This window comes from Fringilla coelebs, assembly GCF_963513975.1.
Source record: "Fringilla coelebs genome assembly, chromosome: 30".
In the NCBI taxonomy this organism is placed as follows: Eukaryota; Metazoa; Chordata; class Aves; order Passeriformes; family Fringillidae; genus Fringilla; species Fringilla coelebs.
Window position 1 is genome coordinate 670,822 of NC_140056.1, and position 16,704 is coordinate 687,525.

Consider the following 16,704-nt stretch of genomic DNA (forward strand, 5'->3'; position numbering starts at 1 on the left):
GTCAGAAGTAGCTGTGGATTTGGTGAATAAGATATTTTTTACTTTTAGGCCTGTTTATTTTGGTTCAAGGTCCACTGGTGTCAGTGTGGAAGGGATATATGTCCTCCTAGTTTTGTGAAATTATGTTTTGATGGTGAGGTACTGATGGAAGGCAAGAAAATTCCACGTGTGAGGATGTTTGTGATTGGAGCAACAGAAATATTGGGGTGATATCACAATATCCTGCGTAACAAGGGCAGTAAATTGACTGTTCCTTCTCTTTATTGTAAAAGGATATTTTTTTCTACTTAAAAAGGCCACTTTGCACCAAAAACTGAATGTCATTCATTTTAAAGAACTATTAATGTGCTGTATTAATTGGAAGGAATGGGTATGCTGGGAGAAAAGTCTCTTCTCCCCTGCAGCAGCCGAGTTCAGTGACTTTGGGGTGGGTTTGCAAAGTGCAGCTGGGTTGTTTGGTTCTCTTTTCTCTCGAGTTTGGCTCGTTATTTTGGTCTTCCACACAGCTTAAAGGCTTTCACATGAGCAGGATCTTGCCACATCCTGCTCTGCAGCAGGAACAAAGCTCTGCTGGAGCAGACATTGACTCTGCCCAAAGAGCCCTGAACAGAAGTCGTCCCTCGCATGATCCTTCTTGTAAAGAGCGTTGCAGCTGACAGGATAATGGGGTTTTTTAGGCCTGCTGGTGACGTGCCAACAGGGTTTCCTTAGCAGTGCCATTCTTTAAGGAGCTGTGGATGCTGATGTAAACACAACTGAAGGCTTCACACAGCCCGGACTGAGTGCAGGGCCTGGAATCTGCTGCTCATGCCATGCTGTGCAGGACATTTTTCTTCTGCTCTGTCTATTTAAATCTGGTTTCCCAGGCTTGTAGCCAGCTTGAATGGGTTGTGCTGCTGAGTGCAGGAAAGCTGGCCTGGTGGCTGTGTGGAGGAGTTGTCCTGCTCCATGGGGAGCCTCCCATTCCCAGGATACAGAATCCTGATCGGGATGGGGGTGTGCAGAGCAGGTTTAAGGCTATTGAACAAGGTGTTTTGGTTCCCACTAGTCAGGCTTGAAGGGAATGAGTAGGAAACCTCTGTACTGCTCCTGGAGCTGCTGCTGCCTCTGTCAGGAACGCGTTGGGAATTTGGTGGGAGTCTCCGCCAGTCAAATTACAGGTGTTGCACACTAATTGGAGGCTGGTAAAAGTTTAATAATTGTATTGCTTTGCCTTTAAGTAGTGGGATCCTGCTCTGGTGACTAATCCTCTTTAATAGTGACTGTCCTCGAGTGAGCACTTGGGAGTGCAGTGACTCGGGGCTCTGTTCCAGATTTCAGTGCTTTGGGAGAAAAAATGTATTTTACTCTCTTGAGCAGCCACCAGTTTGTCTGCTGCTTTTTCTATGGAATGGGAATAACATCCTTATAAACACACCCTTGGTACTGGCTCCTAGGGAAAACCAGGACAGGAAGGGTGTGGGATATGTGTCTCACCTCTTGATTTTTGACAGATTCATTCTTGCAATTGATTGTTCACTGTGCTTGGTTGGTTCTATTTTTCAGTTGGGTTTTGTTTGAGGAGGGATCTTCTAAGTGCCAGTGCCTCCATCAAGTTCTCTTTCTTCGTTTCATCATGCATAATCATCGGCCTCATTGCTGTGACTTGGAATAGCACTGTCCCATCTGGAAATACATAATTACTGTGCAGGGTGAGCTGCCAACTGGGTTAGGTTCTGTGCTGTGTTTAAGGGCAGGTCAGAGTTGCTGAATACTTGGTGCGAGCAGCTGTGTTTGATCACTAGATAGGGCAGTAATTGCTCTTAATTTCTTTCTTCTCCCCTTCTTGCATCTTATTAAAGAATCTAGGATTTATTGAGGAAAAGTAATTTCAGGTCCAGCTGGAGTGAAGTGGGCCCTGTATCCGAACTGTCTTTTGGTATGGTTGGACAAGGTGTTGCTCTGGTGTCAGGATGGGAGGGGAGTTACCAGCAAGGAGTCCCTGTGGCACTTGGCTTATGTGAAAAATTGAAGCCAAGAGAATTATTAAATATTGAACCCTGAGAGCCAAGAAAAAGTGTCTGACAGGAGTCACACACAGGATTAAAACCCACGGTGACCTCTGTTTTAATCTCTTTGGGTGCCAGCATGGTTTTGTCTTTGTTTTAATTCCTGGACTAAAACCAGGCTTGATTTGGAAAATCATTTGTCCACACTTGTCTATCCCTTATAAAAGTGCAGACTGCCAGAACAGGCAGAGTTTGTGTGTAATCTCTTGTTGGGCTGGACAGGCAACTCCTGGGAGAGTGTTATCAGCACTCCCAGCTCAAACAATTCAGTGTGTACTTGGAGGGTGACGATGCTCTACCTGCCTGAATCAAGTGCTGAATCACAGGGCTGTCACAGTTTAGTCATTTCCTGGGAAACTTTGCTTTTCAGTCTGGTGGGAGAGAGCGAGGTCTGCGCTTGCACCAAGGATTGAATACTTGGGAATTTCTGTGAGCAGGAGGTTAGTCAGCAAAAAGAATTATTCAGGGCAGAATCACTTCAGCTGGGTTATTTAATGCTCTGGGAGTTGTCTTGCTTTACTCAGCTCAGCTCACCTGGTTCTTGGGTACGTGTGTGACACTGTGTCCCCTCCTGCACATTGTTCTGGTGCAGGGCTGGTGCTAAAACCCTGCAGTGCTCCTGCCTCTCCACTCACATGGTTCTCACTGACTGTTTATTTAAAATAGATGAAAAAATTTATCCTGAACAGATTTTGTAAAATCCTGCTTGTGACAAAGCCTTGGGTTTGTTGCCTTCAGAAAGGAAAATGCATTTTCTCCTGATGACAAGTTGTAGCTATTTAAAGGATTTTTACTTTTTATCCTTAGAATGGGGTTACATGCAAGATTTTTTATTTGTATATGGGATTCAGCTGTTTATGTGCATGTGCTGCTCATAAATTTTATGGGTAGCATAACATTTATACGGCTGCACTTCACAATAGAATATCTCATATAAAGTTGACTTTGTTAATTTAATTTTTTAGGTGTTGGTTGGAGGCAGTTGAGCAGAGCCTGTGTTTCCAGTTATCAGGGCTAACACAATTACCTGATGGAGTTGAAGATTTTAAGAGTTTATCTTCAAGAGTCTTTGGAGCCTCTTTAAAAACATTTTACCTTTTGGAAAGGTAGATGTTAGCTGTGCATTGGCAGCATGATTTGTGTGGCTGATCACAGAATCCCAGAACCACTGAGGCTGGAAAAGCCCTCTGAGGTCATCAAATCCAGCCTGTGACTGATCCCCACCTTGTCCCCAGCAAGAGCACTCAGTGCCATCTCCAGTCATTTTTTGGACACCTCCAGGGATGGGGGCTCCACACCTCCCTGGGCAGCCCCTTTCAGTGGTTAACTGCCCTTTCCATGGAGAAGTTCCTCCTGATGCACAAGGACATTTTGCATTCCCTTGTCCCAGCTGAGGGTCTGAAAGGCAAAGTCTTTCTGGCTTTTTAGCTCTTATGTAGAGGTAAAGAAGAGGTCCTTTGACCAATGTACCCGAGGAAGTCCTTTAAATAAACTTCTATAGAGATACCAGGACACAGTGATGCTGTGTGAGCAACACACAGTCGTGGTGAGCATGTTCTCATGTCTGCTGTGAGAGAAGAATCAGCCAGAGCACAGTTACACCCATGAGAGGCTCCTTTATTCCCAGTCCTAGCTCCCAAAGCCCCTGAGAACTCATTTTGCTGACCCTGGGTAGTGCTATTTTCAACAGAAATGCCCGTGATAAGTTACCAGATGTGTCTTTGTGTGGGGGAGGGAGGGTTTGTGGCTGAGATTGAGCTGGTGACACCTCCTTGTCACTGATGCCCCCAGCCCAGGTGTACAGAGGGGACTGAGTCCTGTCCTTAGCTCACCCAATTGGTGATGCATCACATATGGCCTTGAAGATTACAGCTGGAAATACACAGCCCAGACGGGTGAAGCGAGGACACTGGATCTGCTGCAACTTGGAAATGCTGCTGGAAGATAAAGAGATTCTTCAGTATAGTTTCAGGAGTTGGATTTACTGCCTAAAGTTAAAACAACAAAAAAAAACCCCTTAAGGTTTATGGCACCCATTGAATGACCTGGGGAGAAGAGCACCTTGTGACCTGGAATGACCCAGACCTTGAACACAGGGCAGCCCTGCACAGAAACCTCATCTTGAATGGAATTCTTTTGAAATAATAAATGTTGAGATTAAAATAGTTTTAATTTGGTAAAACAACCCTCCTAAGCCTTTAGAAAAGGGTTTTGGAAGTGTAGAACAGAGCCCCCACAGTGCCGCAGCCAAGTCGGCTTGTTCTGTGTGTGTAAATTAATCTGGAGCTGATCTGTCTGTGAAACTTCTAACACTGAAGCTGGAGCAGTTTAATGCTTGTGCCCAACAAACACAGCTTTGTTAGCCCTGCTGGGTTTTCAGTGCCCTATTCATGCTCCTAGTGGGAATACAATGGTGCTGTTAAAGGGAAACCACAGAGCCCAAACCTGTGCTGGTTGTTTGGTGACAAGTACAGTGAGTAAGGTGTTGTTTCTCTCAAGAAATCAGTTTTACTGGAAGACTGTTATTTCACAGACCTTGCTAATATCTCCAAGAAGGAAACCTGATATGCAGCTTCACCCAAAGGAAGGAGGAGGGAATCTTTGAAGCTGCATCATCATTTGGCCTCAAACGGAGCAAGGCAGTTGTCTAAACTTGTTTCAAATGTAGTTTTTGTGCTGCAGTTGTAGCTAAGAGTGGTAGGAGGAGTTTAAGGCCATTGCACAGTCTATTTGAGCACACAGCCTTAGAAAATAAGGTTTAAATGTTGTTTTTAGGCTTGCTGAAGCCTGAAATTGAGGATGTCTCAGTTTTAACCCTTGGTAAAACCATTGAGGAGAGTGTAGGATATCTAGAAGTTGCCAGTTTTCCAGGAAAATCACAGAAACCCAGACTGGCTTGAGTTAGAAGGGAGCTTAAAGCCCATCTAGTGTCACCCCCTGCTATGGGCAGGGACACCTTTCCACTATCCCAGGTGGCTCCAAGCCCCGTCCAGCCTGGCTCTGGACACTTCCAGGGATGGAGCTGCCACAGCTCCTCTGGACAACCTGTGCCAGGCCCTCCCCACCCTCACAGGGAGGAATTTTTTCTTTAAGAAAGATGGGAAGCAGCTCTCAGTGCATAAGTGAGTGTTGGCAGCATTCCTTACTAAGAGCTGGCCTGATGTTGTGCCCATTTTTTGCCCAGGCTATGAGTGCACTTAGTCCTCACTTTGGATTTCAGTCACACTTGAAAGGCCTTATCTGGAGGGGACATGCAGCAAAAGAACATTTTGGACTTTCAGCAGCACTTGTAGTCTTCATTGTCTCGATGTTGGTACTCCAGGCTCAAGCCCTGCGGACCCAGACTCTGTGTTCTGCTCTTTCAGAGCTGGTTTGGGATGATAAAACCACAGGGAGATATTGCCTGTCCTTTGCCTGGACATCAGCAGGGGAGTAGGCAAGAAAGGCCAAGTCACCAGGTCATTCGTAGAGGTGAGACCTGAAATCCAGATGAATCAGTGATAATAGAATAATTTTAATTATTTTTGTTACAATCTTGTTGTCGTGTTTGCCTTTAGTAGAATAGCTGTCTGTGTTTTGGGGCTATTAGAAGTACCAGAAGCACCACCAGGATTCCCTGGTAGCACAAACTGTTGGAAACATCAACAGATTTTTTTTTTTTTTTTTTAACCATACAAACATTTTTTTAAATGCACACAAACTGCTTTCCAATTGGAATCTTTTCCTTGCTGCAGCCCAGTGTTTGAAGGCTTTGTTGGGAAGATGCTGTGCCCTACGTGATCATTTTCCTTAATTTCTCCACTGTAGTAATTATGGTTTTGTTAGACAGTAAATGATTCAGTGTTCTCATTCCATGGGGGAAGGGGAGCAGGGATGTTGAAAGAGGAGCATTGTCTGAGCTAGCAGGATTAGCGGGTGTTACCACCTTGCACTGATTGAGCACCACTGGTTAGAACAGATCATCAGCGCTAATTGCTGAAAAGCAGCCTGGCGTCACGGGCCGGGTGGGGAGTGAGGCTCCGGGGCTTCTCCGGGGCAGGATTTGAATCCAGGTGTGACATCCAGGCTGCTCAGGTGTCCTTCCCTGGGCTTCCCTGGGCGCTGCCATTGCACGCTCATCCTTTCCCTGCATGTCTAGTTGGATTTGTGCAATGAGGATCGATTCTATATTTTCTCCCAAGAAATTAGGATGATGATTGTAGTGGTGGGGTTTTTTTACACCTGGTCTGTTCCAGAGTGCTGGTTACCTGGGCAGGCTGAAGGCATCGCTGCACCGGAGCTGTCGCTGCAGCAGAGGTGGCAGGAAGGAAGAAGAGCCTCTTCCTCCAGCACACAGCTCAGCTCTCATGTCTCCTCTAAAACCCCTAAAGCTGCTTCCCTTTGAGCAGAACCCCATTTCCTGGGCAGGGCCTCAGCCTGGGGAGGCTCAACCTCAGCTCACTGCGGATATGGATAAATCCTGAGTGAACGGAACAGAAATGGGTGGTGGCTGGGAGGGAGCCAGGAGAGTCTCAACACTGTTTGTGTTTTAATTTCTTCCTTGGGAATGAACAAACACCATTTTATAGCCAAATTATCAGCTCTCGTTTGCTTTTGCTGGTGTTTCTCTGTGGTGCCCTGTCTTGCATCTGCCTGGAGAGGGGTTGTGGTTCTCAGGGTGGGTTTTGAGCTCTCTGGGAGACTTTAGCACCCCAAGTGTCACAGAGTGTTTTATTTGTGGAAGGGGGTTAATGATTGACAAGGTTTATGTCAGAGGAGTGAATGGTTCCAGAGTTTGCAGCCCTTTTGTCCTGGTGCTCTTCCTGTGGCTGTAATTTATGATATTCCATGAGGAAGTCCACGTTTGTGTCCAGATCTCACCATTTCCATTTCCTGTAGATCAGCAGAAAAGGAATAGGCTGAAAGAAAACTTCTCCCTTAGCAATTCTTTTATATCTGTGTCAGAGATTGGTACCAAATTTGGACTTTGCATGACCAGAAAAGAGGTTTTATTCAATAATTTCATTCCACCTGTGACATGTATCAAAGGCATACTTGTTCCCAAGGCTGGCCATGCCAATTTGGTTGTGACAGTTGTGGTTGCAGTGTTCTAATCATCACATCCATGAGGTGACTACACCTGCCACCCATGCCTGCACATGAGGTTTTTCCCAGGAGGACAATCCCTGTGTCTTGATGGAGCTTTATTTCAGGTAATTGTGGTTTGGTTCACACCTGTGTGGACGGTGCTTCAGAAAGAGCTCAGATTTTTCTCCTTCCCCAAACTTTCAGTCCCTGCTGCCCAGTTCCACTTCAGTAGAGCTGGTCTCAAATTTGAGGTATTACATTTTCAAATTCTTTGTGGGTATTTGACACTGTCAACCTGTTTGTCAAAAAAAAAGGTTGATCTATTCTTTTATGTTATAACAACATAAAAATTCAGATGGAATTGGAAATTCAGCACTAGGAAGACAGAGAGGGAGTGCCAGGGAGTCCCAGGAATCTATCAGCTTTATTATATTTATTGCTTGAATTTTTATCCTTGGAACTTCCCTACTTTTGCCAAATAGCATTAGGCTTTATTTTTTTTATTGGCTGATGCTCAGAGAATCCTTCTTACAACAATATCAATGATGTGCACCACATGGCAGTTGAAGTTTCAGGTGGTATTGTGACCTGGATCTTACCTTGGCTTCAGATTTCCAAATCAAGCCTAGGAACCATACTGGTTCCATTCCAGTGTGGATGGGTTTGTTTTATTGGTGGGATATTAGTGTGGAACAAGTAATTAGAGAGAATTCTCTGCTTCTCAGCATGTGAAACAGAATGGGGTGCTAGTACTACTGAAAGTTCTGATATTTGTTCATAATGTACTTACATTATTTGTATGTGTTGTATTCCTTATTAATTTCACCAATTTTCTGTGGCAAATGTTTCATTATATGTAGTGTGTAACCACCAATGTGAAGACTACAATTAAATCTTGTGGAGAAACTAATCACAGAATAACAAGCTCTGAACAAACCTGTGGGTTGGCTTATAAGGAGAAATCCCTCCCCTTTCTGTGTACCTGTGCTTTCCTGCAGTGTCCATCCCCTGGCTCCCTGTGCCTCCCAAATGGACGTGAGTGCTCTGGCAGCCCCAAGGGTCACCTTTGTCCTGGGGGCTGCCAGGGCCAGTGTCACTGGCCAGGCGAGGGTGGGCATGGTCATGCTCTGCTCCGGGGTGGGGTGGCCTCATCTCCAGCGTATCAAAAACATCCGAAGCTGCTGGAGAGGGTCCAAAGAAGGGTCAAGGGGATGGGGAGGCTCTGCAGGAGTGGCTGAGGGCTCTGGGTCTGTTCTGCTGGACAAGAGATTGAGGGGAGACTCATTGGGGGCTGCAGCTTCATCCCGAGGAGCAGCTCCGATCTCTGCTCCCTGTGAGCAGGGCCAGGACATGAGGGAACCCCTGCAGCTCTGCCAGGGGAGGGAAATCAGGAAAAGATTCTTCTCCCAGAGCGTGCTGGGCATGGCCCAGGCTCCCCAGGGAATGGGCACAGCCCCGAGGCTGCCAGAGGTCCAGGAGCTGCTCCCAGGGATGCCCAGGGTGGGATTGTTGGGGTGTCTGTGCAGGGCCAGGGGTTGGACTGGATGATCCCTGTGGGTCCCTTCTGACTCAGGACATTCCACAATTCTCTGAAAACTGCCTCTGGAAGTGGAGGCCAAGCTGGTGGGCTTTGAGGCCCCTGCAGTCACTCAGCACGTGCTCCTTGGGCACACTGGAGCTCAGTTGGACGTGTCCCTCTCCCTGCCTGTCCCTGTCCGGTGAGCAGGGTGTCACCTGAGCTCTGCACTGCAACCAGGAACTGAAATTACTGCTTTGCTTGGCATTTCAGTGCATCATGGACGTTCTCCTTTTCAGCTGCTGGATTTGTTTGGACTTGTTGGGCCCTGACTCAAACATAGTGTTGGAGGAGTGAGATAAAATTTTGTGTGCAGATGCACACCCTGCCCTGAGCAGCACAAGTCAGGGAAGGATGGAATCATGGATTGGTTTGGGCTGGAAGGGACCTTAAAGCTCATCCTGTTCCATCCCCTGCCATGGCAGGGACACTTTCCACTATCCCAGGTTGCTCCAAGCCCAGCCAGCCTGGCCTTGGACACTTGCAGAGAGTGGGCAGCCCCAGCTTCTCTGGGCACCCTGTGCCAGGGCCTCAGCACCCTCACAGAGAGGAATTTCTCCCCAGTATCTTATCTAAACCTCTGTCAATCTGAAGCCACTGAGTCCCACTCCAGCTCTGAAGTCCGAGTCTCAGTGTTTGAAGTGCCACTGGCATTTGAGTGCCCAGCACTGAGGAGTGGAATCCATTCCCTTTCCAGGCATTCCACAAATCACCTTTGGAACCAAACTGGGCACTTAGCTGGAATGTTTTAGCAGACACTGGTGGTGTTGGGAGGCTTAGAGCCTGAGGCCTGTAATACCCTTTTGTGTTGTGGAGGGGACTGGCAGGAGGATCCTGTTCGGGGCAAACCCCACTGGCCAGAGCTGCTCTGAGGCTGAGGCAAAGAAAACATCCTGTTTGTGATCACTCACTTCTTGTCATCGTGTAACTGTGGCTTGATTTTAGCTTGATAGCAAAAAATTCTGTTTTCATAGTGCTGTGTGTTTGATGGCTCCCCATCTCTGGGAGATGGGAGGTTGTGAGTGCCGGGCAGGCTATGAAGAGACTTGAAAACGCTGCAGGGCTGTTTGTTTTAATCCCTCCAAGGTTCCAGTCTTTCTTGTGGTTCTGATGTAATGTGAGAAATTAAAACAAAAGACAGCAGCCAGATGGTGCATCTCCAGGATCAGACAGATTAGTTTTTTAAAAGAGGGAAAAGTTTACAAATGCTTATTCTGCTCTCTAGAGTAATCACTCTAATAATAATCACTCCAGAGGGGATTCTCCCCCTCTACTCTGCTCATGTGACAGCCCACCTGGAGTCTTCTGTCCAGTTCTGGGGCCCCCAGCATAAGAAGGATGTGGAGCTGTTGGAGCAAGTCCAGAGGAGGCCACAAGGTTGATAAAGAAGGGGCTGGAGCACCTCCCTTATGGAGACAGGCAGGGAGAGTTGGGAACGCTCAGCATGGAGAAGAGAAGGTGGTGTGGAGACTTCACAGCACCTTCCAGTGTCTGAAAGGGCTCCAGGGCAGCTGGAAAAGGACAATTCACCAGCAGCTGCAGTGACAGGACAGGGGGAATGGGTCCAAACTGAAAGGGGGGAAGTTTAATTTACATATATGGAAGAAATTCCTCCCTATGAGGGTGGTGATTCCCTGGCACCTGGATCATGTCCACCCTTACCTCAGTTTTTGGAGATCCCCTAAGCAGCTGCTGCAGTGGACTCACTTTGTTTGCTGTTTGATTAGTTGAAGATGAGGCTCTGAGTTTGCACTTCCCCTTCACCCTTTTGGTTGGGAATTATCCCACTTTGTTCGCATAAGTTGTTCTGTGGTTACAGAATATTTTCATGCACTCCCAGTTTCCCTTTTTAGTTTTTCACTGCTTTGATATTCCATTTAGATAGCTGCTGTGATCCAAGTTATTGCATTTAAATAGTGGATAGTGTAGGTCTCTGATCCCAAGGGAAACTGCAGAACTTCTGTAATATGGAGCTTTGAAATCTTAATGTGCTCGTACTTATTGAGTTTCAGGTTTTCTTCAGCTGTCTTCAGGTGAAACCTTCATGGCACTGAAAAAAAAAAGCAAGCAGACCTCAAATTGCAAATTCCAGTGTGATTAAATGAGGTTTCTTTGCTTGTTTTTAGGGGACATCACACAGAAGGGGTATGAGAAGAAGAGAGCAAAGCTGCTGGCTCCGTATGTTCCACAAACCCAAGGTAGGTCCTTGTTTTGGCTGGAATCACCTCCCACTCCCTTGGCTCCTCAAGAGCTCTGGATCAGTCCTGAAGATCCTCAAGAACCATTCTGGAAACATTCTCTAAAGTATTCTGGAAATATTCTCCAAAGTATCTGTGCTGTGTCCTTCTTAATGCCTTGTTGGAGAAACATTAGGATTTTTATAATTTGTTGCTTTATTTTGCCAGAGTAGCTGAAGTCACCTCCTTTGGGTACAATTGTTTCCTTTGGTTCAGAGATCCAGAGCAGCTCAGCTGGTTGTATGTGGGATAATTACATTTAATTGTAAACTGCAGGACATGGCTGAATGTGTGTCTAATCATTATTTTGGGGCTTACCCGGAATAATTGTTACTGATATGCTGAGATGTTCAGCCATTAAAAACTGATGTGTCTGGTTCTGATTTCGGGCAGTGACTGGCTATGACAGGGAGTCCTGAATGGACCTACTGGAATTTACTGAGCCTGGTCTACTGCCAAAAAAAAATTGATAAAGAGTAAAAGCTCAAAGTGCATTTATTGCCCATCAACATCACGGGACTGGGGGAAATGACAGCAGCTCCCTTCAGGCATTTGGTGGGGGCAAATAAAGTTGTCATGTGGCAACTTCCTGAATTTCCCGCCCCAAACCACTGCCCAGTTCCTGCTCTCTAGGTCGGATTTGGTTGTTTATTGATCTCAAGGTGGGGCTCTTTGAGACTGGGTTTTATACAGTGTATTCTGTCTGAGCCACCTGCTGAAGGGAGCAAGGCAAGTAAAAATGTAATTTAGCCTTCAAAATGGAGATTTTGTTACAAACAGCTCTCCAAGTGCTGAGGACTCCCTGTAGCAGGATGTGATGGGAATCTCAGAGACTTGGTTGCTGCCTATTTATCAAATCTATTTCTGTTACTTAAAAAAACCAAAAACTAATATACACGTGACTAATCCCTCTTGATAAGCAAGTATTTGTTGAGCAGATTTTACAGTCCTCAGGCTAGCATTTGTGCCAGTGGAGAGCTCGAGCCTGAGGAAGAAATGGGGAATCCTTGGGTACTTCAGGAACTCTTGGCAGCCCTGCTTTTGTCCCGAGTATTCTGGAGGCTGAAGATGATACGGTCTTGGCCCCAGCCCTGTCGCTGTGCACATGTTTGATTTGTCTCAGAAAATGTTTAATTAGGAGGGGGAAAACAGTGTTTGGCAAGACTGGGCTCTGCTCTGTTAATTGTGGGGCTTTGAGAGCTGCCAGTGGAGCTGAGGTCCAGGCAGAAGCCTGGGATGAGGGAGGCCACCAATTAACCCAGAGGTTTGATTGCCCTTCCGGCCCAGCTCTGCAGCTTTTTATCCATCTCACACCCAGCTGCCCCAGTGTCTGGGAATCTCCTGTTGTAAAAACCCTGTGGAAGTCATGCGTGAGGGATTCAGAATCAGGTCACCTTGGTAATGAGAAGAAAATTCATTTAGTCCACAACAACAACAACAACAAAATACTCAGTGCTGGCGTTTTGTGCCATTTCTGTGAGCACTGGACTGGTGTTGGCTGATGGAGTGTCTCCATTCCATGGATGTGAAATGAGAGGAAGGGAGGGGGGTGACATGTCAGGGCATGTCAGCAGGATCATTTAGGAGATTCTTACTGCTTGATCTGCTCTCCATTCACATGGCCTCAGGAGTTAAGGCAGCACTGTTAATTACCTAAAGATGCATTTTTTCCTGGTGCAGTATCCATTAAGGTTCATCTAGCTGCTAACTCCTAAAGTCTCTGCAATCTGCAGATCCCAAAATCTGAAGTCCCTAATTCCAGGGAGTTCTCCATGATAGGGAGCAGCAAGCACAGCAAATGAAGCCCATGAAGTTGGGCCGGGTGTCCTTGGGTTCTGGGAGTGTGTTTAGGCTGCCCTGAAAACCCTGGAGGCTCAAGTTGGTTATTTCCATGATTTTATGGGTATGTAGCTTGAAAAAACATATCTTCAAGGAATAGGTGGTCCAGCCCTAGCACTGCTACTCCATTCTGTTTGCAGACAGTGGAGTTACAGGTTTGCAGCTGCTCCCTTGTGCATGTGGCACTTGTTCTCCTTGTTATTCATGCAAACATTTATCCTCCTTGATCTTCTAATGGTTCAGTCTCTGAATCTCTAAATCACTGGCCCTTCACCAAAACACAGGAATCACAAAGCAGTCAATTCTCATTAGAAACTAAAGACAGTCAACAAATCCATGGCATCCTTCAAAGCCCATCTGAAAGAATTCATTTTTCATCTTTCTGTCATATTTGTCATGTTTCTGCCAGCAGAAAGTGCAGCTGTAGCAGGATTATTCTGAAGGGAGCTCTAAATAAATCACCTGTCACCTGCCAGGCTTGGCTCACTTGTGCTGCTTTGTTGTGTAACCATCAGTGATTTACACTCTTTCCTCCTCTGTGTCTGAGCGCTTTGTGAGGCCACTGGAACATGTTATTATGTCAGAGCAAAATATTGAAACAAAGAGCTTGTTCTCTGTGTGTCATGTCACTTAGAGCCACCTCTGATCCCTTCCTAACTGGAATGTCATGTTTGCCCTGTGATGCTCCGCGGAGAGATGAGAGGCTTTTACAAGACTTACGAAAGAGAACTGAATATGAATTTAATAATTCATTTAAAATAGTGTTAAATCTGCTGCTGACATCTAGTGGGTGCCTGAATTTGTAAATACTCGAGTGATCAGAAAACGTGAAGCTTTTCTGTTTGGTCTGTGAAGTCGTGTTGTTTTTGGATCAAAATAAAACTGGGCTGGGTTTGGTGAAGGCAGATAAATGCTACAAAGATGTTAAACTGGTTATCAAGATGAGGAATTAAAAAAATGTCTTTCTACAAGAGAGATACTGAGGGGCTAGAGTGTGTCCAGGGATGGGAACAGAGCTGGGGAAGGGGCTGGGGAACTCCTGAGGGAGCTGGGGGGGCTCAGCCTGGAGAAAAGGAGGCTCAGGGGGGACCTTTTCACTCCACAGCTCCCCTGACAGGAGGGTGGAGCCAGGTGGGGGTCAGGGGGTTTGGGTTGGACATCAGGAGGAATTTCCCCATGGACAAGGGGGGTCAGAAGTGGGAGCTGCTGCCCATCCTGGAGGTGTCCTAGGAAGGGCTGCAGGTGGCACTCCCTGCTCTGGGCTGGGCACAAGGTGGGGATGGAGCACAGCCTGGACTTGATGGTCCCGAGGCTTTTCCAGCCTGAAGAATTGTGCAATCCTGGGGAGATTCCTGCAGCTTGCTCAGGGTGATTTGCTGTTATTGTGAGTCCCTGAGCTCAAAGCATTCACCTGAAGTTGTTTACCTAAAACCACACACGTCAAAAGTGGTGTAACTGGATTGGAAGCTCAGGATTTGTGGTTTCCTCTCCATTTCTCTGATCCTTTGGTAGTTTGTGAGAATTCTGAAGCAGCACATACAGATGACACAGTTGCTCTTGGTTTTGCATGACTCCAGGTGACAGTCTGGAGGAAATTACATCTGGGTGACCTCTGGGTTTTAGTTTTCAAAACTTCCCTCTGACACACAGATTCATTTTAAAATTGAACCTCCAGTAGCATAATTCTGAGTTGCTCTTGCTGAATTATGTAAAATTATACTGTTTATCAGATTATTTATTTTCCTTCCTGTTTTAACGGGATAAACAAACTTTTCCTGGATGATAAAGCCATGCACTGGACATGCTGAAAGCCAGAGCCAGACAACTGGAGGTCTCCTTGGGTTTGTGATTAATGGGAACAGCAAAGACTCTTGCTGCTGGTTTTATTATTGGTTTTCCAGTCAATGACAAGCTGGTCGCTGGGACCCTGAGTGACAAACCAGCTTTGTGGCATCCACAGCCCTGTCATGGGAGAAGGGAAGAGTGTGATCCAAAAAAGCTCCTTTAATTTCCCTCTCCCTGTTTTCCAGGGGTTGATCCAGCATTACAGAAGGAATCCAAACCTCAGATGCCCGTTCCATCTGCAGCTCCAGCCTCGGCATCATCCTCCTCATCCTCATCCAAATTCCACCGAGCTCGCTCAGGGGGAGCCAGAGATGAACGTTATCGATCTGGTAAGGGCAGGGACAAGAGCTCCCTGGGTTCCTCCCCGTGGAACTTCCCTTTTGTTCATATTTTCTGGGGCCTGAAGGTGTCCTTGGATCACAGGCCCAGAGGGGTTGTTTTGCCTAACTAAAATGTGAAGCCAGTTAACTGCACTTTACGTGGAGTTCAGAGCTATGCACTAACGCAGCACGGGATCTGAAAACTTGAAAAACTGCGATGTTGAGGCATCCCCTTGGGCTGTGCTGGGGCTGAGGCACTTCCCTCTCGCAGACATCCACACGGAGGCGGTCCAGGCGGCGCTGGCCAAGCACAAGGAGCAGAAGATGGCCCTGCCCATGCCCACCAAGCGCCGCTCCACCTTCGTCCAGTCCCCAGCAGAAGCCTGCACTCCCCCAGGTGAGGCTCTGTGCCATAGAGGTAAAAAACTTCTTTTAAATGAAATTTAAAATATTTTTTTATTAATTTTAAAATATTTTTTTATTTTTATTCATTTATTATTTATTTTAATTAGAAATAAAATATTTATAAAATAATTGTAATCATTATAATTACATTTCTATATAATTATAATATATTTTTGAAATTGTAACTTCAGCCTACTATTTCACCTAAGTAAAACTAGCAACTGGGCTATTAAGTTCCCATGTAAAAAAATAATAAAAATCAATTTACATAACAACCTATTCTTATTTAAAAAAACAGTTTGCACCTATAAAGAAGGAAATTCTAACCTGTAAGATCCTTAAAAAAAAAAACATAAACATTTGTGGAAAGAAAAAGCCTTAACACATATACACACAAACACCCTCTAACCAATAAATTGAGTAGCAAAAAAGTTACTAGCCAGTTAAACCAAATAACTTTTAAAACTATATAAAGATAGACTGTAACATTAAAAATTCAGCTTTTCTGCCTAAAAAGGCCTAGAATCCTGTCTGTTTCTATTACAACAAGGCTGTGATGGGCTGTCCAGGGATGCACCTTCCAAACCAAGGGGCTGCAGTGCTCCCTCCCAGTGTTGCAGCTCTTCAGGGAGTCTGTCAGTCCTCTCTCAGGGCTGGGAAGTGACCTTTCTTCCAGGAGTTCTTGAAGAGCCACGTGGTGGGATCCGTGGGATGTCCTGGATGTCCTTGGATGGTCCTTGTGGGTCCAGCCTTGGACCGTGGATGGTCCTTGTGGGTCCAGCTCTTGGTGTTCCATGGTTCTCTTGTTCAAACTGGCCAGAGCTGAGCAGGTCTGGACCAAGGCCACTTCTTCCTGTTTCTGATGGATAATTCACATCTTGATTTCATGAATGTTTAATGCTCAGCACACAAGAGGAGGGTTTGCAGCCGTGTTTGTTTCTGGACAAGGCCCTCAGAGGGGTCTGGTGGGATTCCAGACTTGCAGGACTTCTCTCACCCCTGCCATGTGCTGGCTGCAGCTGAATCCCTGGTGACACAGTGTCTGTCACGATGCATGTGCAGCAGAAATCAATAACCCTCTGTTTTCCAGCAGCTGGATGCTCTGATGACAAACGAGTCCGTGTGGTTTTTGGCAGTGATTTCTATGTTGTGTCTCATTGTGCAGAAGCATCGCAGCCATTTGGATTGACAAAGTCATCCAAAATGTTATGAATCCACATCTCCTGGTGAATTCATAGCTCTGAAACTGCTCTGCTAGGCCACGTCACTCCTCCTCCTCCTCCTTATTTCCTGTTTTAGCACACTTCCTTTTTCCCTTCCTTTCTCCGGGGGGCTGATGCATGTTCCTGGTGTCTGCTTGGGTCTCA

The 16,704-nt window shown here is 46.2% G+C and overlaps 1 protein-coding gene across 3 annotated transcripts in view; it reads left to right on the top strand.

Annotated features, from left to right (window-relative positions):
- Positions 1 to 16,704, top strand: part of DIP2B (disco interacting protein 2 homolog B) — a 57,238-nt gene that overhangs the window by 15,066 nt on the left and 25,468 nt on the right. For all 3 annotated transcript variants that reach the window (XR_014616842.1, XM_084223509.1, XM_084223510.1), the window contains exons 2-4: positions 10,818 to 10,889; positions 14,798 to 14,941; positions 15,204 to 15,329. Coding sequence is in view for 2 of the 3 variants with exons in the window: in XM_084223509.1 (XP_084079635.1) it covers positions 10,818 to 10,889; positions 14,798 to 14,941; positions 15,204 to 15,329 (342 nt within the window). In the remaining variant the exon portion in view is untranslated. The remainder of the gene's footprint in view (positions 1 to 10,817; positions 10,890 to 14,797; positions 14,942 to 15,203; positions 15,330 to 16,704) is intronic.